We start from the raw sequence: 22,796 nt of genomic DNA on the forward strand, positions 1-22,796 counted from the left end.
ACTGCACTGAGAGAAATAATGTAATTTATTCATCTATCTGGAATTGAGTTTTTTAAAAAAGCCACGAAGACGATCAGGGTCGTCTTTGCTGAGGCTGTTTTTGATTTCTTTTTCTCTTATCTCTAGAGGATGCCAGCCCCTATCAGACTGAGGGAGCTAATCCGGACTATCCGGACAGCCAGGACTCAAGCTGAGGAGCGTGAGATGATACAGAAGGAATGTGCTTCAATTCGATCTTCATTCAGGGAAGAAGATAATACTTACCGCTGTCGAAATGTGGCAAAACTACTGTACATGCACATGTTAGGATATCCTGCACACTTCGGTCAGGTAAACTGCAAATGTTATCTTTTTCTTTTATTTTGTGAAACCTTTAGAAGAAAACGTCACTGTGCTTTAAATTAGTTGTCAAGTAGATGAACAGCCCAGATCAAAGAAGCTTCACATTCAGCATCTGGCGTATATTAACTAATTTTGACTGGGGAACTTTGGGGCTGTTATAATTATTTATATTCCCGTGTGTTTGTGGAAGCAAAAATACCCATAGTTCTTGTTTGCTGCTTAACAAATTGGTGGACTGGGCAGATATATAGCAAATTAAATTCAGTGCAGGAGTGAGTTGATGCATTTGGGAAGAAGAGGAAACAATCCAACCTAACTAGTACTACTTGAAAGGGAGTTCCAGAGCAGCAAAACACGATGGTGTTTATGCTCAAGTGTATGAATGGTCAATGGACACTTACTAAGACGGTTAATAAAGATTTGATAGAAATCTTGAAAATTTTTGAAGGGTAGACAGGTGAAGTGAAGCTGCTTCCACTGGCAGGATGGTTGATAATTAAAGATTTAAGTTGATTTTGCAAAAATAAACTAAAAGTAATGGTGCTGTTTATGGAAACTGCCTTCAGATGTGGATATAAGTAACAGACCGAATGTTTTAACACATTGAAAATGTACATTATTTGTGCAAAGGAGGAATATTGACATTTAGGTTTTGCAGTAAGCAGTAATATATCCTGAAATTGGTGCGATGTGAGCTTTATGTATGAGACATTGCCCCTTAAATTCTATTCTTTTTGAATTATTTGTAATCTTTTTTTAGCTGAGTGGATTTAACACTTCAATAGATTTTTGATACTATCCAAGTACTCTAGAAGTGATTGAAACTCATCATTGTAGCATTCATGATTTAATCTTTGTTATTTTAAACCTCTTTGTTTTTGAAATGATTTATTGATCTTCCAGGCAGCCCCTCATGCAAGTTAGAAATAGCAGTACCTGTGTAAATTTAACTGGTGCAGATTTACCTGCATGGTATTATATATCAGCCTGCAGAATTGACTTCCAAGTAAAACCAAAAGTAAATCTAATCAGGAGGGCATCGACTCACCTTCCTAAGATTTCTCTCAAGTGGTCTATTTTACCTTAAAAGAATGAATGTAACACATAAATTTGGATTGGTGAGGTCACAGTCATAAAGGTAGCAAAGAAAAATGTGCTTTGGCCCTTTTCAGGCAGTGAGCTTCAGATTCCCATCAACCTCTGGGTCAAAAATCTTTTTTTTGCAACCTTTTAAACCTCCTGCCCCTTCTCTTGAATCTATGCCCTCTGGCCATTGATACTTACACCCCAGTGGAAAAGTCTCCTCTTGTCTTTCCCATCTATTCCACCCCCTGTATACATCTCAATCATGTCCACTCTGCCTCGTCTATCCGATCCCTCTTAAATTCTCCAGCTCAGGCAACGTTCTAATAAATCTTCTCTGCATCTCCTCTTGTGCAATCGCATTCGTAGCAAACGTATTATACAGTTTCAGCATAACCTCCCTGCTCTTAAACTCCTGCCTTGGCTAATAAAGGTAAGTATCGCATACTTCTCCTTTCTCACTCCCTTAAGATTTGATGATCCCTCTAATCCTTAGTGTTCCCCAGGTTCCTACTATTATCCCTTTTTGTTTTGTCCCGAAGAAGTTCATTGCCTCTGACTTATCGAGATTGAAATTTATTTGCCATCGACCAGCTCACCCGACCAGCCCATATGCATCCTTCTGTAATGTAAGGCTTTTCTCCTCGCTATTTACCACATTTACCTATTTTGTACATCTAAAAATTTGCTGGTTAGCTCCCCAACATTCAAATCTATCATTATGCATACCATAAACCGCAAGGTCTGCAGCACTTGCACAGGCTTCTAGTCACACAAACATTCCTCCATCATCACTACTTTCCTGCTACTCAGCCAATTAGCCAAATGTTCTTGGCTCCCATGAGCTGTTATCTTCAATATCAGTTTCCCATGCGAGACCTTGTCAAAATTCTTAGTAAAGTCCAAGCAGACTCTGTCAAATGCATTGTCCTCATCTACTTACTTGGTCACCTCCTGAAAAATTCAATCAAATTTGCCAGACATGACCTCCCCTTAAAACCATGCTGACTTTATTGATTGATCTGTGCCTCTCCAAATGCAGATTAATTATAGCACTCAATTTAATTCCAGTAGAGTTCCTATCTCTGACATTAGACTGGCCTGTTAACAAACTACTTTGAGCTTGAATTTGCTTTGCTCCTACTTAGTCTTTAATGTCAAAATTGTCTTTGTAAAATATTTTGTCTTTCTTCGCTGCAGTTGGAGTGCCTAAAGTTGATTGCCTCTCAGAAATTTACAGACAAACGGATTGGTTATCTTGGTGCTATGTTGTTGCTTGATGAAAGGCAAGATGTACACTTGCTCATGACAAACTGTATTAAAAAGTAAGTACTATTCTGAAATAGTAAATTAATTTAATATTGTGGTTAGCAGCCAGTTGTATACATTTTATTTCAATAAATGGTTGAACACTGAAGTTCTGAATGCAGCTTTAAAAGCAAATTGAAACTTCGTGTTATTGACAATGTGTATGAACAGATAGAGAAAGAGTTAAGTTTAGGGTTGCGGGACAAAGGCTCAGCTAACATGACTTTGACCAGATATGAACTTGCAGTAAATAATGAGGTGCTGGAGGCAAGAGTGGTGGTTTAACAAGGTGAAGAACCTCCAAAGTGTAATGCTAGTTAACGAGGTGAAGACATCTATTGTAAATGCCAGGTGGCTTAATCTTTACTGTTGATGCTCATTGATTGTAGCGGTCACCCAATCAATATAGATGTTGCCTTATTTGGATGTTGCACTCTGTAAGTGACTTATATAATTCCTTAAGATTCTGCTGTTCAGAGAAGACAGAGAACCCGTGTCTTTTTGTATGTGGGCTCTCCATGGGGCGGAATAAAAGTAAAGAAAGTGGAGCCTTAGTGTCTTTGTTTGCTTTGACTTGTACAGGGATATGGAAACGGGACTACACTGTTGTTCTAAAATTAGTTTTAATTTGCAATATTCATGTTTTTAATCATTTATTGATCTTGTCTTTCTGAGGCAAGGTTTTAATATTTTCATTTAGTCTGGCTGCTCCTTTGCATTTCGTATCTCCACCTAATGTCAGTCAGTTGCTTATATTTTGATACTTTGTCAAAAGATCTTAGTACTGAGAAGATAACAATCATTGCATGCTACAGAAATTGCGTTCTTAAATCTTCAGTTCAAGCACTAAAAATGCAAGTATATAAATGCTTCAGATCAAGTCAGTTTACCAAGTTATGGATTATGAAGGCTGTTTACAGGCATGTTTTAATTGGAACATGTGACAATACACTTGGGCTTGAAGACTTTGATTATCTTCATTGTGCAGTTTTGGCACTTATCTATTTGATAGATGCATGGTGTTCCTGTTATTGTCATAAGCCAGGTGAACTGTACCAGATATTGATACCATGCACCTGAGAATACTGAGTGAAATAAAGGTAAAAATTACAGCAATACTGGACATAACCCTCCAATTCCCTTCAGCATAGGAATGGTGCCAGAGGACTGGAGAATTGCAGATGTTACTGTTGCATAAGAGTGGAAGGATAATTTCAGGATAGCAGGCCAGTTAGTTTAATCTCTGAGAAAGTTTTATAGAGGCATAATCTTGGTCAAAGTGGTTAGTTACTTGGACATTGATTAAAGAAAGCCAGCAAGCTTTGGTGAAGACAAATTTTGATTAACTAAAGTTTTTTTGATAAAGTAACAGAGCAGGTTGAGTGTAAGACAGTTGATCTGGTCTACATGTGCCTTCAAAAAAGATGTTTGAGTGGGTGACATGTAAAGTTCACAGTCCACAGAATAAAATTTAGTGGAAATGTGGATATGCAGTACTTCTGCATTTCTTGGTGTATGTCATTGTCTTAGAACTGTATGTAGAGAGGGCAATTTCCAAATGTGTTCCGGAGACAAAATTCTGAAGTATTGTGAAAAATGAAAAGGATACTGATAAAACATTGTTGCAATGTCCATAGGATAATTACAAGGAAATTAATTTTCCAACAAGGACAAGATTGAGGCTTTTATTGTAACAGAGCTGAAAAATGTGTTGCTGGAAAAGCACAGCAGGTCAGGCGGCATCCAAGGAGCAGGAGAATCGACATTTCGGGCATAAGCCCTTTTATTGTAACAACCAAGCTAAAATCAGCATTGTTGTCTGTTATAGTTAATCTAATACGTAACACCAAAAGAGACAGTAATTTTCACATTAACTACTGCAACAAAATGTTTTATTGAAATCCTTTTTCATTGGGTTCCACATTTCAACAAATATGTAGCATTAGAGCAATCTTCTCATCGGATCCCAGCTCTGTCAGAGTTTAGCCTTCTCCACCCTTTCACTAGGTCAAAACTTAGTTTTGCGTGAAATGACACTATTTCCTTAAACCAAACAATAACTTTCCTTTGAAAACTGCCACCCTGCCTGATATGGATTTCCATTTGAGTTTCTCACCCTATGGCACCAGATCCTGTGAGCACCTCTTTAACGATGTATTTCAACTCTTGTGTTCATGACAACATGAAGATGAGATAAATGGGTCAGTGGAATGCATGGACACACGGTAGACAATCCTATGCAGAGAAATGTGAAGTGATAGGGGAAGGTTATAGCCTAGTGGTATTATCACTAGACTTAATTGGGAAACTCAGCTTATATTTTGGGGACCAAGGTTCAAATCTCACCATGACGGATGGTGGAATTTAAATTTTACTGAATTTTGAGAAGATTTAATGTTGAGTTTCTGGATTAGGTTTGCTCACTGAGCTGGGAGGTTCATTTCCAGACGCCTTGTCACCCTACTAGGTAACATCTTCAGTGGGCCTCAGGGGAAGCAGTGTACATGATTCCTGTTTTCTATTTATGTACACGGCTTCGCTGGAGGCCCACTGAAGATGTTATGTAGGAGGGTGAGGAAACATCTGGATTTGAATTTAATTTTAAAAATCTAGAACTAAGAATATACTGATAACCATGAAACCATTGTTGATTGATGGAAAATCCATCTGGTTCAGTAATATTCTTCACTGAAGAAGATCTGACATCTGGCTTATGTAGAACTCCAGAGTCATAAGTGGTTGACTCTTAACTATTCTCTGGGCACTTTAGGAATGGGTAGTGAATGCCTAGTCAGCTGTACCCACATCATGTGAATGAATTAAAAACATTTTTATTAGTAAGGACAAGGAGAAATGTAAAGAATACAATTCGAAACAGTGGGATAGGTGTGGTACAATGGTAGTCTCCTACTCTTGTTCACAAAACCTGGGTTTGCTCTACTTGCTCTAGAGGTGTGTAATAACCTCTCTGAACAGTTGGTTAGAAAACATGTGCATTCCTAAAAGAGTCGCAGAGATCTAGGAGTGTCTGTGCACAAATCATTGAAAGGTTGAAAAAGCAATTCAGTAAGTCATAGATCCTGTACTTTATAAAGAGACAGGAAGAAAAAAATGCAAGGAAGATTTAAACACCTTTTTATAACAAGTTTTGACCAAACTCAAGTATTAAGTCCAATTTTGCGGATCACACTATAGGAGTATATAACACATTTGAGAGGGTGCAAAAGCAGTTCATGTGATGTTCCAGGAATGAGGAGCTTCAGTTACATGGATTGTAAAAGCTGAGGTTTATCTGAGAGTGTGGGAGGTTAAAAGACTGAAAAAATACTCAGATTCAGGAGAGATTTACATGAAGTAGTTAGGAGAAACTGTTCCTGTTAGAAGTTGAAGAGTGTGATGCTGAAAAAACAGCAACTGAGGAGCAGGTGAATTAATGTTTTGGGCTTTCATCGGCCCTTCCTGATGAGGAGTTAATGTCCGAAACGTCAATTCTCTTGCTCGGCTGCTGCCTGTCTGACTGTGCTTTTCCAGCACCATACTCTGATTTCCAGCATCTACAGTTCTCACTTTCCCCCTGTTAACAAGCGTCAAGAACCAGATTGTACCAACGTAAGGTTTTGGCAAAAGAACCAAAAGTGACAAAGTTAAAAGCAAATTACTACGGATGCTGGAAAATCTCAGCAGATCTGGCAACATCTTTAAGGAGAGAAAAGAGCTGACGTTTAGGGTCTAACTGACCCTTTGTCAAAGAGATGGTGAAGTGGAACGATTTGCTCTTGCGGCAAGTATGCACAGACGTGCTGGGATAATTGTCTTGTGTTGTTTTGTTGCATGTTTACCTCACCAACTTATTGGCCTATGATTACTGGGTTTGCATCCTCTTTTTTTTAAAAAACGTAAGTGGTGTAACCATTACACTTCTCCAGTCCTTGGGCACTTCCATAATGACTAAGCAGGACTGATAGATTGTACCCAACAAATATCAAAATATGTATTTTGTTCTTTAGCTTTTCCACCAATTTTCTTTCAAGGGCTCTTCATTTCTCATTTTTATTGTTAGATAATGCAGTCATGTAGTAGGATTACCTTCTGTTTTTGTGTTGACATATGGGACCTGAGCAGAATTAAAGGAATTCAACAATATCCTCAATTAATAATGCTCCATTAAACTTAAAACTATGATACACTAGGAAAGTGTTAATTGTCTTGGCGCCACAGTTAAAACTGGTGTGAGATAGCAAGCATAAGTTAGTGGCAAGTACTCTTTGAAAAGAGTAAATGGCACACTTGTAGAGGAAAAAATAACAAACCTGCTTCTCATAGACAAGTGATTGCATATTTATTTCTAAAGTACTGCAAGTAATTCATGAGTGAGCTATTTTTGAGATCTGATGGTTAAGTGCAATCTGATGGTTAACTGAATGAGATAAAATTGTGATAAATGGACAATGTTCATTTCAATAGCATCCTCTCTTCCCTTGTCTAAAAAGGTTCAAAACTACCCTCTCCACCCTGACCACCACTGCCCCAACCTCCTGGGATGTCTTGGCATCCCCACTCGATAGCCATGGTCTTATCCCATACCCATGATACCTTCACTCTCAGCCACTCCTCACCCACCTGTGCCCCTCAGCTGCTTGCTGTTCTTTCAGCTGTAGGGTGGATTGATTGATTTTTGATGCCTTGATTTAATGTATCCTCCAAAGGGCAGCATCTTTAATGCAGCACTTCCTTCAGATTGTGCTCAACTTTCTGGAGTTTACTTGGATTCACAATCTGGTACTCAAGTGAGAGGTTATCCTATACCTAAAGGCTTTCTGTGCGTTACTATGTGAATAGGCAGTTGCATGTTTAAAAAAAAGTGCTTTTCAGCAAATACTATATGAGCTTATAACAAGATGATCTAGGGCAGATAATTTTTTAAGCATCTTGGTGGTTTTGTATTCTGTGCTGGGGCATCATGAGAGGAATGAGCATGTAACCACAATTCCCCCTCAGTGTCTCCATCACAGTACAATAGAATTGTGGTGACATGGGTGTAGTTTTATGACCAAGAGACTGTTGTGAACTCTGCTTCTTTGTGATAGGATTTTGGCTTATAATTATGAAGGAAAACGGAAGAGACGGTTGAAGCTAAACTGAAAGTAAGCCAGGTTTTAATTCTAGTTTCAAAGTGTGGCACTGGAAAAGCTCAGCAGGTCAGGAAGCATCCAAGGACCAGGAGAGTCAACGTTTTGGCTATAAGCCTTTTATCAGGAATGTCATTTTAGTTTTAATTTTAATTGATATTGACAGAAAAAATGTTTTTCATCAAATGTCTTTCCATTTTAACTGGGGACACATCCTGAAGGTGAGAAGAGAGAAATTTTTAAAAAGACACGAGCCAATTTTTTTTTATATAAAGAGGGTGGTTTGCATGTGGAATGAATTTCCTGACAGAGTGGTGGATGTGGGTACAATTCTGGGTAGATGCATGATAGCAACGGTATGGAGGGATGTGGGCCACAAGCAGGAAGGTGAGACTAATTTAGTTTGGGGTTATGTTTCGGCATGAACTGTTTGGACTTAAGAGTCTGTTTCCATTCTGAAAAGCTCTATGTCCATTATTGTAAAACTGCATCATGGCTCAAAAATCCATGTCTTTTTCAAACTACTTGCAGTGACCTGAACCACAATACTCAGTATGTGCAGGGCTTGGCACTCTGCACTCTTGGATGTATGGGATCATCAGAAATGTGTAGAGATCTTGCAGGTGAAGTGGAAAAGCTACTGAAGACGTCAAACTCTTACTTGAGGAAGAAGGTAAACAAAATTTATATTAGTTTTACTGATGCCTTTTCAAATACATTTACATGTGCTATTGTATCAGTTGTAGATCTGAATTGTTGCAGTTAGGCAGACTAAAATTGAAGTCAGGCCCAGAACAGCAAGGATTAAAGTGGCAATTGTTTTCCAGAAGAATGCAACTTTGATTCCCCTTTTGGATTTGACTTTTAATTTAACCTGACCTATACTGCTGATCTTTCGAATGAAAGTTCTTCATTTAAATGTAAATTTTTTTGCCCCGATTAAATGTATGTATTTATCACACCTTTTTAAGAGAATTTACACCACCAGTCTTCTAATTAATCATCTATTTAGAAAAAAAAATGATAAAAACAGGTTTGTAGGTTCAGGATAAACTGTTTCAATTATCTCTCTCAAACTGCAGAGGCAGCTGGAAAGTAACAGAATAAATTGACAAGGAAAGAGTCTTGAATTCTATATTGAGAAAATTATTGGATACAGTGGAAACTCGATTATCCGAATGAGATGGGCGGGCACTATTTCGTTTGGATAATCGATTATTCGGAAAATCGATTTAAATGCCTTTACTCTGGGGCTCGGAGTTTTAAAGCTGCTCCCCGTTCAGGAGACTAGTAGCAGCAGCACACATTTGCGCGACATCCTGCCCCCGAGCCCTGTCCAGTTCTGCCACCAGCCCCCCCAAACCTGTCCAACCTGCCACCCAGCGCACAGTGCGCGAGTTTCTCCCCCCCCCCCCCCCCCCCAAAAAAAATTTGGTAAGTCTATAAATAGCGCACAGACACACACACAACCACAGACACAACTTCATTCTGCAACTTTTTGACCGGTTCCATGTTTTCCCTGTACAGGATAAAGTGATGTAATATCCATGAAGTTGATGGTATCAGTTAAGTGAATACTGTAAGGGAGATCATGGACGCTTAGCAGGATGTTGTCAAACTGGATAACTAATTAGATTGGTCAAATGTACTCCAGTTTCTTAGTTGCAAATAGCTAGTGGTGCTCTAGACTTTTTAGTTTAACTGAGTATCAATCCTTTTCACTACCAGGCAAGAATAGTTTGAAATTGAGAGAAGGTACTAATAAAGGGTGGTGTAGTTAATTTTTTTGAGACCAAGGGTATTGACAAATTTAAAATTGGGAGGTGGGAAAACGAATAGAATTCCAAGTCTGTCGGTGAGATTTTGTGTTTAAATTTTTTAAAAGTTCATTATGCTCTGAAAGTATTTAGTGGTGTGCAAGACTCTAAGGATTTGGGATTACAGATTCCCTGAATCTTAAAGGCAGCACTTTGGTTAATATGGTTATCAACACACAATCAGGTGGAATTGTAGCTTTTGTGATGAATTATAGAATATAAAAATTGAGGTAATTATGAACCCTAAGGCCTTAGACTATTGTGTAGTATTGGACTCAAAGCTTTAGAATGGATATTTCGACTTTAAAGAGTGTACAATGCTTCGTTAAGAGGTTACATGGAATAAAGGAATGCAGATGTCAAAAAACTTGATTTGTATGCATTAATTTTATGTACACTCATGATTTTAACTGTTTAGTTTGAATGAGGAATGCCTGATTTAAGGATTTGTGGTTTTGATTTTTTTTAATGATCATGTTTCACATTTAACTTTCCCAATGTTTGTCCTTTTGATCTTTCCCTGGCCAAGGCTATTGGACCTCTTGCTTGCTTGTTTCAATAAATCTGCTTCCACCTTTTCATTAAACCTGACTTGTGATTGGATTTTTGTTCTTGACTGTATAGGAGATGAAGATGGTTAAAAGATGATCATCCGATGGTGCTTATTTGGCAGTTTTTAGTGGTGGTCTAGAGCCAGATCAATAATTTCTCTAGACTGAGCAGTCACCTGCTTCCTTTGTCAGTGAGCAGTAGTCAAGATGTACAGCATGGAAACAGACTCTTCGGTCCAACTCGTTCATACTGACCAGATATCCTAACTTGATCTAGTCCCGTTTGTCAGCACTTAGTCCATATCCCTCTAAGCCCTTCCTATTCATATACCTATCTAGATGCCTTTTAAATGCTGCAATTGTATGAGCCTCACCACTTCCTCTGGCAGCACATTCCATACACCTGTCACCCTCTACATGAAAACGTTGCCCCTTAGGTCCCTTTTTATATCTTTCCCCTCTCATCCTAAGCCTATGCCCTCTAGTTCTAGACTCCCCCAGCTCAGGGAAAAGACCTTGTCTATTTATCCTATCCATGCACCTCATAATTTTGTAAACCCCAATAGGTCACCCCTCCGCCTCCAACGCTCTAGGGAAAACAGCCCCAGTCTATTCAGCCTCTCCCTATAGCTCAAATCCTCAATCCTAGCAACATTCTTGTAAATCTTTACTGAACCCTTTAAAGTTTTACTGCATTCTTCCGATAGGAAAGAAACCAGAATTGCATACAATAGTCCAAAAGTGACTGAACCAATGCCCTGTACAGCCACAACATGACTTCCCAACTCCTGTACTCAATGCTCTGACCAATAAAGGAAAGCATACCAAATGCCTAATGTGCTTTCCTACGTTAGTTGTCAGTAAAGCAGAAAACTCAGTTGCACAGTGTTGTTGTAGAGAAACTAAGTAAAATTTCAAAGCACCCCATTAAAATATTTAGCATAGACAATGCTAACATCAATCGATTGCTCTACCTTGAGTGAAATAATGACACTAAAGAAAAACCCTTCAAGTTTTGGAAGACACATTCCAATAACTAAATCATTATCTAAAATTCTGTTTTATGTAATTCTATACACACATTTCAACAAAGTTATGGACTTGTTCAAATTCATGTTTAAAATGGTTACAACATTTCTTTTGCATTATTGACTTTGATCTCAATGGAAATTGTCTGAGTTTACGTGTATCGTTTTTCAGGCAGCATTGTGTGCAGTTCATGTAATCAGAAAAGTGCCTGAGCTGATGGAAATATTCCTACCAGCGACTAAAAACCTGCTGAATGAGAAAAATCATGGTAATGTTCCCATTATAACTCTGACCTTGTTGCCTTTCTGTAATACAAGTTGATTTAATAGTATTTTCTCATATTAATAAGTAGAACAATTTGATGTCATTTAGTAACTTTGTATTATTTTCTAATGAGTTGAATTTGTAGTTTAGCATTATCCAGTTTCGTGAGTACCATGTCAACCAGCTTGCAAATGACCTGTAATTCAGAGTATTAACCTTCATTACAAAGCTATAGAACTGTATCTATAAACCAACAGCCACTATCCTTATCTTCTGGAACCAGTTAGATAATGTTTTTCTTTTTAATAAAATTAGATCTTTAAAGAGGTGAATAGATCATGTAAATGATTGTCTGCTGGAATAGGCAGGTAGTGAGGAAAGTCTCTTTGGAGTAGAGCAGCAGCAGCAGCTCGGCCTGTGGCAACACAACTGGCTCTACTGTAGAGCAGGGTCAAGCAAAGTCCAAGCAAGTGATAATGATAGGAGACTTGCTAATTAGGGGCAGAGGCAGACATAGCTGTGGCAGTGTTCAAAACTCTGGAATGTTATATTGCTACCCTTATGCCAGGGTCCAGGATATCTGAGCGATTGCATGAAATTCTTAAGGGAGTGGGTGATCAGCCAGAGGTGGTTGTGCACATTGGTACCAATGACATAGGTAGAGAGAGGGATGAGATCTTGCAGAGAGTACAGGGTGTTAGGAAAGAGGCTGAAAAGCAGGGTCTCTAGGGTAGTAATTTCTGGATTACTCCTAGTGGTATGTACTAGTGAGGCAAGGAACAGAGAAAGCTCAGATGAATGCATGGCTAAGGAGCTGCTACAGGTGGCAGTGTTTCAGGTTCTTGAAACATTGAGACCTCTTCAGGGGTAGTGGTGACCTGTAAGGAGGGACTGGTTACATCTAAACTGGAGGGAAACCTATATCCTAACAGGGAGATTTGCTAGTGCTAATCACGTATGTTTAAACGAGGGAGGCAGAGGGTTGGGCACCAGAGCAGTGGGTCGCTAGTGGAGACATTGAAAGGAAGGTGGATGTGAGGATTAGTAAGTCTGAAAGGAAGGACCAGCAGAGACAGGTAAACCAACATAATGGGACTGATGTGTTGAAATAAACACACTTAAGCACAAGGAATATTATGAATAAGGTAGATGAGCTTCGAGCCTTGATCAGTACATGGGGCTCTGATGTGGCCATTAGAGAAGAACAGGTTGAGAGAAGAACAGGACTGGCTGCTCAGTGTTCTAGGGTTTCATCATTTTAGATGAGATAGAGAGGGACATAAGAGGTGGAGCAGTAGTATTACTAATTAGGGAGGATGTCACATCTGAGAGGACATACTGGAGGGCTCATCCACTGAGGCAATATAGGAGAACTCCAAAAATGAAGGGCGATGGAATTATACTTTAGGTTCCCCCACCAGCCACTAAAGAACAACCCTGAGACATTGAAGAACAAATATGTAAGCAGATTATGGAAAGATGCAATAATAACACAGTTGTCATAATGGGTGACATTTCAGTGGCAGAGCATTTGTGAAAGTGATCACAAGTCCTTAACCTTTTTCATAACTATCTTAAAACTTAAGTCAAGACCTTTGTAAGAAGATATTAAATTGAAGGACAACATATTATGTCAGTATTAAGCAGGAGTTAGGGAGAGTTAATTGGGACAGCTGTTATCAGACAAGTCCACATTCAACATGAGTTGTTTAAAGACCTGATGATCAGAGTTCAGCATTGGCATGTTCTAATAAGGAGGAAGAACAAGGAAAGAGGTAAGGGACCCTTTTGAAAACAAGGAAGTTGTGAATGTAGTCAAAAGGAGTAAAAGCATCTGTAAGTTAGTAAGGAAGGGCCATGAAATAACTTTGGCAAATACAGTTAGAGAATCTCAAGGCATTCTACACATGCGTTTAAAAACAAAGAGAGTAAATAGGGAGAAGGTAGCACCACTCAAGGATAAATGGGGGCACTTTGGCTTGGAGATAGACAGTGTGGGCGAGATTCTAAATGTACTTTGTATTAATGTTCACCCATGAGAACAACATGGAGGATAGTGAGATTAATGTGGAAGATGCTAAAATGCTAGGGCTTTTTGAGATAAAGAAGTGATGATAGGTGTCTTGAAGAGTATTAAGGTAGGTAAGGTCCCCAGAGTCCAATGGTATCTATACCAGGGTATTGAGACAAGATTGTTTGGATCTTGACTATGATTTTTGCATCCTCACTAGCCAATGAGAGGTCCTGGAGGACCGACCAGTAAGTAACGTTTTCCTTTTCTTTAAGAAGGGAAATAGGGATAATCCAGGAAACTACAGACTGGTGAGTCATAGAGATGCCCAGCACGGAAAAAGACCCTTCAGTCCAACTCATCCATGCTGACCAGATATCCAAAATGAATCTAGTCCTATTTGCCAGCACTTGGCCATATCCCTTTAACCCCTTCCTATTCATATATCCATCCAGAGGCCTTTTAAATGTTGTAATTGTTCTATCCTCCACCACTTCCTCTTGCAGCTCATTCCAAACACTCGCCACCTTTTGTGTGAAAAAGTTGCCCCCTTGGATTCCTTTTAAAACTTCCCTTCTCACCCAAAACCTATGACCTGTAGTTCTAGACTCCTTCATTTCTCATCAGTGGATGGGAAGCAGTTAGAGAATTCCTAGGATTTACGTGTATTTGGAAAAGCATGGTCTAATTGGGGACAGTGAGCACAGCTTTGTGCAGGGCAGGTCACATCTTACAAATTGTTAATTGAATTTTTTGAGGAGGTGATAAAGGAGATCGATGAGAGTAGAGCAGTGCATGTTGTCTACATGGATTTTAGTAAGGCTTTCAACAAGGTCCCTCATGGTAGGCTCATCCAGAGATTAAAGGTGTGTAGGGTCCATGGTTTCTTGGCTGCTTGGATTCTGGATTGACTTGCCCGTAGAGGGCAGAGGATAGTGGTGGAAGGATGTTTCTTATGTCTGGAGGTCAGTGTCTAGTGGTGTTCTGCAGGGATCTGTACTGGCACCACTACTGTTTGTGATGCATTTAAATGGTTTGGATGAAAACTTTAGATGGATGGATTAGTAAGTTTGCAGATGTCACAAAAATTGGTGGAGTTGTGAATAATACAACAGGTTGTCAAAGGATGCAGCAGGATGTAGGTCAGTCACAAGTGGGACTAGTTTAGTTTGGGACCATGGTTGGTGTGGACTAGTTGGACTAAAGGGTCTCTTTGCATGCTGTATGACATTACTCCGCCCGTATAGAGTCAGTGGCAGATGGAGTTTAATCTGGACAAATGTGGTTACATTTTGAGATCAAATGTTAAGGAGAAGTATACAGTTAATGGTAGGACCCTGAACAGCACTGATGTACAGAAGGACCTTGGCGATCAAGTCCATACCTCGCGGAAAGCAGCCACATGAGTAGATGGATGTTAAAGGTGGTGTATAGCATGCTTGCTTTTATTGGTTGGAGCATTGAATGCAAGAGTCAGGATGTCATGTTGCAGCTTTATATGACTTTGTTTAGGTCACACTTGGAGTATTGCATTTACTTCTGATTGCCACATTACAAGGAGGACATGGAGGATTTAGAGAGGGTGCAGAAGAGGTTTATCAGCATGCTGCCTAGATTAGAGGACATAAGCTATGAAGAGGAGCTAGAAAAACTGCTTTTTTCTGGAGCGGAAGAGACTGAGGGGGGACTTGATCGATGTTTGTAAAATTGAGATGCATGCATAGGGTTGACAGTCAGTCTTTTTCCCAGAGTGGAAATGTGTAATTATCAGGGGCCTGCATTGAAGGTGAGAGGTGGACAGTTGAAAAGAGATGAGGAGCAAGTTGTTTGTTTGTTTTGAGTGTAGGTATCCGGAACATGCTGTCAGAGATGGTGGTGGAGGCAGTTACGATAGGGCCCTTTAAGGGACTTTTAGATAGCACATGAATATGGAAGGAACAGAGGGAAATTGGCAAGGGTGGGCAGAAAGGATGTTTCATTTGGCATTTCATGCAGCACAACGTCGTGGGCTGAAAGGCCTGTTTGGTACTGTCCTGTTCTGGGTCCTATTATCTAAATTGTTATTCTCCTGAGTGGTTTTAGTAGCAGGGATGGATGTTATGTTCTTTAGTATGTTGGAATTGACTAGTGATTCTTGGTTTCATTTACTTCTTGGAAGGAACTGCTTGCCTTCACTTGTTGCTCAGACATTGTAAACAATTGCCCGTAGTGTTAGGTAAAGGGGTAAATGTAGGGGAATGGGTGGGTTGCGCTTTGGCGGGTCGGTGTGGACTTGTTGGGCCGAAGGGCCTGTTTTCACACTGTAAGTAATCTAATCTAATCTAATCTAATCTCGACTGTAATTATTTTCTTGAAATGTGTTATGTCCACCATCATTTTTCCTAATCAGTCCTTTTGCGACTAAAGTTTGTGTTTTTCTAAATGGTTGGACTTGGAAGATTCTTTTGATTTGAAATATCAGTGCTTTTAATTGACAATAGTTCACATCCTGTTGTTTACATTTAGTCCAAGCATTTTTTTGTGGTTAATTTGAATTTTCCAAATATGCAGTTAATTACATAAGTGTAGTAAGTCCTACTGTTGGTTTCTCATGATGCCTTAGAAAGAGTTCACTAAACTTTTCAATAGAAAATGTTTTGTTGAAAGCAATTAACAGAGTTTGATTACAAGAGATTTTAATGGTTGTGTTTTACTATCTTACTATTGCTTTTTTGGAATTCTGTTTGATCCCAGTGGATCTGAATTTCACTGTCCAATATTAAATTGTTCTTTAATGATTTTGGATTCTCATGAAAATGACTCCCTTGTCAGTGGTAATTCATCTAGAAAATATTGACTGGAATGGAGGGAGGCATGATGTTGGAGGTTTCTCTTTGAATTCAAGAATAAGGCAGATTTGTCAGTGTTTTTTAAAAAATGTGGATCGTAACTTTATGTAACTATAAGGCCTGAATGTGTTTCCTGGTTTAGGTGTCTTTAATGAAAAGTTGTTCTTTTTCGGATTGCTGCCTTCATTCACACAGACTTGGAGGTACTGGTGTTGGACTGGGTTGGAGTCGCATGGCACCAGGTTATGGGTTCATTGGAGAAAACTAGTTTTCGGGGCACTGCTCCTTCACAAGGTGCTGGTGAGAGAGAAAGACCTTAGAAACAGAATTTATAAGGAAATGATCAAAGGCTCATACAACTCATGAACGAATTGAACACACCTCAGATGGCTCTTAAAACTTTAATCAGTTGGAATGGAGGTGCAGGTTTTGATTAATATGCACATCCCAGAATTTCTTTCAAATCACTACCACACGATAACTTGTTATCAATATAAAGGAGGGTGACATCTCCAGTCAATGTATTTCAGGCATGAGGTTTTATTTGGTGTCTGTCTGTGTCTTGACCTGGAGACAGACTGGTTTATTTCCAGTGTAGAAGTTATAAAATGCCACATTGACTCAGTGTCTATAAATTGTGTGCCTTTTGAACAAAATAGAATGTTATCTGCAAATGCAAATACAAATTCACCCCACAGATTTAGATGTGGAGGATTGGTGATAGCGTATGAAGTGTATAGTGTGGTGTAGTCACCTGTAGTGTGACATGAACCTGAGATCCTAGTTGAATCCATCCTCATGGGTACTGAACTTGGCTATCAGCCTCTGCTCGGCAACTCTGTATTGCTGTGTATCCTGAGGTCCACCTTGGATGTTTACCCAAACATCAGAGGCAGAATATTCTTGACTGCTAAAGTGTTTACCAACTGGGAGGGAGCATTCCTGTCTGGTGATTTTTTTTTGTTTTTTTTAATTGTGCAGTGTCCATTCATCCCTTATTGTAGCGTCTGCATGGTTTCACCAGTATACCATGCCTTGGGGCATCCTTGCCTGCAACGTATGAGATATACAACGTTGGCTGAGTCAGATGTGTCTCTGCTGTGCACATGGGTGAGTGGTATCCCCATATGTAATGGTAGTATCTATGTTGCTGTTCTGACATCTGTCAGGGCAGCCTCTGCAAGATTTGAATGGTGTTGTGGTTGATGTGCTGAAGGCCAAGTAGTTTGCTGCGCACAATGGCTTAAGGTTTGGTTGTTTAAAGGAAAGAAGTGGAGGAGTAAGAAAGATCTTGGCAAGGTGCTCATCATTGATGTTTTCCAGGTTGCAAAGAACATGGTGTAGTCTCTCTGCTCCTGGAAAATACTGGACGACGAAGGGTACCCTATATTGGTCATTTCCCACTTTCCTCTTCTGAGGAGATCATTTTTTTTTTGCTATGACATGTCGGAACTGGCGTTCAATGAATCCTGCTCTTATGAGGGCATACCTCAACACCTTCAGGTGTCTGTCACCCTTCCTCCTCATCTGTAGGGTTTGCCCATAAGGGATGGCCTTTTTAATATGTTTAGGGTAAAAGCTCAAGGTGCAGCATTGTAAGGTGATCTGTAAGCTTGCAGTAGAGTGAGGTATTGAGATATTTGTTCTTGACGGAGAGGTGTGTCCAAGAATTAGACTGATTTCAAAGAGTAGTCCATGAAAAGTCTGGTGGGGTGAAACCTTTTGATATCACTAGTGATTTCATTGATTCCTTGCCATGAGTTCAAAGGGAGAAAATGTCAATTCTGCCTGGTGCACAGCATTGGTCAGAGGTCCGGTGCACCAAAGAAGTTTTGTTCAAACATGTGCATGAAAATATTGGCGCATTGGGGTGCAAATTTGGTCCCCATGGCTGTTCAGTATGTCTGGATGAAGAACTGGTTGCCAAAGGTGAAGATATTGTGGTTGAGTTGTAGGATGGTGCCTGGAAATTGACAGTTGTCGATATTGAATACTGAGGCTGTTGCAGCAATGTTGTCGTAGTTGTACTGAAACATTCATTGTGAGAAGGAATGTTCCTGATTCAACTGGTCTTGGGGGTTCCCTGTATAGTGGGTTTCAAGACGCCCTCGACATAGTCAGAGAGGCTCTCACATGGTTCCATTGCCTGATATGAAGGGATGTCTAGGTGTGTTGGCTTTGTGGATCTTCTGGAGGCAGTCGAAGTCCCCTAAGTGAAAAGTACCCAGGATGAGTTTGTGGGGTATTGTGAAGGAGCGGATCAAACTCTTGATCAGTCTCTTTTGAGTTCACAAGTATGTTCTCTGGTCAGATCAACAGGTATGTTCCTTGTAGTGCTCCTGGTTGTTCAGTTGGAATGCTTATTTGCAGTAGTCCATTCTATTCTGTATGACAGTGGCTCCTCCTTTGTCTGCTGGTTTGATAATGTTGTGATTGATCTTGAGAGCATGGATAGCACTCTCTCAGACACTTGCACACTATCTCAAACACCAGCTGTCTCACATGTGCAAATCTGTGGGGTGAATTTGTAGATACATTCTACTTTGTTCAGAGAGTGCAATTTGTAGACAGGTCAGTCAATGTAGTATTTTAATAGACTTCTACAAGTCTATTAAAACCAGTATGACTCCAGTTTAAGAGACAGACTCCAAACAAGACCTCATACCTCAAATACATTGTCTGACTGGAGATGTCACTCCTTTCTGTGGATAACATCTTAAGTTATCTTGGGGCAGTGACTTGAAAGAAGTTCTGGGATTTGCATATTAATCATTTAAAGTCTGCACCTCCATTCTAACTGATTAAAGATTTAAGAGCCATCTTAGGTGTGTTCAGTTTGTTCACATGAGTTGTATGCCCCTTTGATCTTTTCCTTAAATTGTGTCTAAGGTCTTCCTCTTTCAGCAGCACCTGATGAAGGAGCAGCACTCAGAAAACTAGTGTTTTCCAGTGAACCCGTTGGATTAAACCTAGTGTCGTGTGATTTTTGACATGCATTAACACAAGGTAAGGCTTGAGAAACTTGGGAGATTTGGTGCATCTGTGAAAAGTAAGTGTTAACATTTCAAGTGCAGGATAACACTTTAGAACTGAAACTTGTTGGAAATTTTAATACTTTGGTGGAAATGATGAAGGGATGATGTGGAGGCCCATTGGAAAAGAGAGGCTATTGATGGTGAAAGAGAAAAAGATGTAAAATGGGTGTAGATTAAACTGTGGAAGGGAGAGAATAGGTTTTCTGTACTGACGACAAACAAGATAAGGTTGGGGGTGGGAGGAGAGAGTAGTGTCTGGTTTCAACTTTTCTTTCTTCGTGTCAGTCTTTGAAGTTATGGAATTCAGTATTGAGTCCTAGAGACTGTGTATTTAAGAAGAAATTAAGTTGTTTCTTGAGCGAGCTTTGTGCTTTGGAATGAAGTCCTAGGCCAAGGCCAGAAATGTTAGTATGAAAACAGTGACTTATTGAAATGGCAAGCTCCTGGAAGGTCAGGGTCATTCCAAGGGACTGAGGAATTGCTTGCCTTTTTTTAACAAGCCATCTTCAAATCCCTACAGTGTGGATATAGGCCATTTGGCCCAACTAGTCCACACCAACCCTCTGAAAAACATTCCACCCAGACTCTGCCTCCATATCCTATCCCTGTAATTGTTGCATTTCTCATGCCTAATGCACCTAGCCTACACATTCCGAACTACTATGGGCAATTTAATGTGGCCAGTCCACCTAACCTTTGGACTGTGGAAGGAAATCCACGCAGACACTGGGAGAATGTGCCAACTCCACACAGTTGCCTGAGAGTGGAATTAAAACCGGGTCTCTGGCACTGTAGTAGCACTGCTAGCCACTGAGCCATCGTGCCGCTTCTGTCGTACCTCGTGTTAGTTTTTCTGTCCTGGACCCACTTTAGGTTCCAGTGAAGCACAACCAAGTTTGAATGGCAAAGACACTGCCTTGCACCTGTGCTGTTCATAGCCTTCCAGGCTTCATTGAATTCCATAACTTCAAACCTTGACCATATGATCTGTTCTCCTCCATTTTTCTTAGATCCCTCCCTAAACTTTTCTTGTTTGTCATGTTTATTTTGCACTCAGTAGAGCAGACCCATTCTGTCCTTTTCGCACTATTTCCAACCTTTTTATATTCCTTTTTCTCTTTTGCTACCATTAACAACCTGTCTTTTGCACTCAAACTCCACACTCCGTTCCCTTCATCCCTCTTCAGACTCCGTCAAATGTTTTTAAAGTTACCAACCCCTTTTCAGTTCTGAGGATGAATCATACTAGGCAAGAATTTTGAACTCTGCATCTTTCACGAGAATATTACAGACCTGCTGAGTTCTACAGAATTCTGTTTTAGATTTCCAGTATCAGCAGTATTTTGCTTTTCAGTTCCAACTTCAGTCACCACCTCAAACACTAAAAATAACATTAATTTAATGTAAGAAAGAAACAAATTGTTCAACATAAGTAAAGTATCTTTAGGCTGTAATAATATTTAATCAAGTGTACAAATAACTGCTTATGCATAGATTTTGAAATATGAATTTCCAAGTGTGATGTTTTCCATCTTCCCTATCCCTCAATCCTAGGTGTCCTTCACACATCTGTTGTTCTACTCACAGAAATGTGTGAACGAAGTCCTGACATGTTAGCACACTTCAGGAAAGTGAGTGACTATATTTTCTTGTTTGTCATCTTTAATTATGCATAATATGGTTTACATTTGTGCTTAAGGATTAGACTGAACATTTTGTCACAACTTTCATTATTGTGCAAGTATGCAATCTTACACATGCACTCAAACATTACACTCTTTTTGAACTATGTTTGTAACTAGGTTAATGGAAAGCAAATGTATTGCACTCTTGAATTGCATGGGCAAAAAATTCCAAGTGGTAATTCTGGTTGAAATGAAGGAGCTTATTGCTATATTACATAATTGATTAAATTTAAATTTCATCCAAAATTGCAGGCAAACATCACTTTTGTTATCTAACAATGTAAACCCATGGTTAGATTCTGTCATTTGATTTGAAATGATATAGGTTCTGCATTTTAATTCATTGGAAAAAGTAGGTTTAAGGTGGCCACAACTGTTCTTAAATCATGCTGTTTCGTCTCATTAAAGAAATTGAGTATGTAGATGTTCTCTCTGTTTCTCCATGGTGCAGTGGAGCACATGAAAAACTACTTTACTTTGCTTATGGAGGAAAAGTGTAGAGTTTTGTTAGAATGCTGAATTTTTCGTTTCCTCCTTTTTTGGATATGTCTGATCTTTTTTAATGGCACCTTAAGAATGGTACGAAACCTCTTTTAAGGAACAATATTTATAAAACAGATCTCCCTAATTAGCTTCACTGTTGGTTAATACTGCTAGAGATCACCTATAGAAAGGAAACAAGGGATGCAAAGGTATATGAAACCTTATGGATCTCAAAGCTAACAACAAAATATTTTGCTAACCACATGGAGTTATTGATGTTGAATGGGGAAATTTGAAATCATGATTAAAAAAATTCCAGACTAGTTAAATGAGCACAGTATACCTGTACCAGTAGCGCAAAGGAACCTTAAAAGAATTTGAGGGGTCTGTGATAACACTGGATTTTTCAGTTGTAATTAAACAGATCTCCAGAACCTGATTTCCATTTTTAGGGTTTTGAAATCTGAAACATTTACAGAACTACCTCAATCGTCTGAACGAGATGGGCAGGGAATATATTCGGATGACTGACTGACCGACTGACCATTTGGATGACCGACCCACTCACAGATTTCCAGCCTCATTTGAGGGAGAAGGCACATGACTACTAATATGGCAGTTTAACATCAGTGGTTGGAAAAGGCAATAGTATTTTTGTAAATGCTGGAAGAAGAACAGATTGGATCTGGGGGAGAGTTTAGCTTAGTTTGCAGGATGGTTAGGTTACGAAGCAGTGTGATGCTAACAGCATGGGTTCAGTTCTCACTACCAGCTGAGGTTATGTGAAAGACTGTCCTTCTCAACCTCTCCTTACCTAAGGTATGGTGGCCCTCTCATTACAACCAGTCATCTATCTAGTCTGGTAAGAGTATAGTGACTTACTCAATGGTGGATTTGTGAATGGTAGGTCATGTATTGCTTATCTAGCTGAATTTTTTTGTGGAAGCTTCTGTGTATGTATAGCAGTTGGCCACATGGACTTTCAGAAGGTACTGCATGCAATTAATGTTTGAGGTAAAGATGCATAGATGAATAGCAATTTGTGACTTGTTGATACAATGATGAGAACTAGGGCTAGACTTCTGATGTACCTAACTTTGGATGATGCACCTCTAGAGGATTGTTTTTGGGGGCAGCACAGGTTTGCGATATCAAATGTAGCCTATAGGTTTAAATGTTCTGAAGGAAAATTGTAAAAACTCGTTTCTTTAAATCACTCCTTAATCTTTCA

General features: G+C 39.5%; 1 protein-coding gene across 1 annotated transcript in view; it reads left to right on the forward strand.

The window, feature by feature from the left end:
- Positions 1 to 22,796, forward strand: part of ap1g1 (adaptor related protein complex 1 subunit gamma 1) — a 110,698-nt gene that overhangs the window by 15,870 nt on the left and 72,032 nt on the right. The window contains exons 2-6 of the mRNA XM_072596138.1: positions 127 to 330; positions 2,626 to 2,750; positions 8,394 to 8,535; positions 11,431 to 11,527; positions 20,952 to 21,028. Of these exons, the coding sequence (XP_072452239.1) occupies positions 130 to 330; positions 2,626 to 2,750; positions 8,394 to 8,535; positions 11,431 to 11,527; positions 20,952 to 21,028 (642 nt within the window). The 5' untranslated portion in view covers positions 127 to 129. The remainder of the gene's footprint in view (positions 1 to 126; positions 331 to 2,625; positions 2,751 to 8,393; positions 8,536 to 11,430; positions 11,528 to 20,951; positions 21,029 to 22,796) is intronic.

This window comes from Chiloscyllium punctatum, chromosome 26 (assembly GCF_047496795.1).
Source record: "Chiloscyllium punctatum isolate Juve2018m chromosome 26, sChiPun1.3, whole genome shotgun sequence".
Taxonomy (NCBI): domain Eukaryota; kingdom Metazoa; phylum Chordata; class Chondrichthyes; order Orectolobiformes; family Hemiscylliidae; genus Chiloscyllium; species Chiloscyllium punctatum.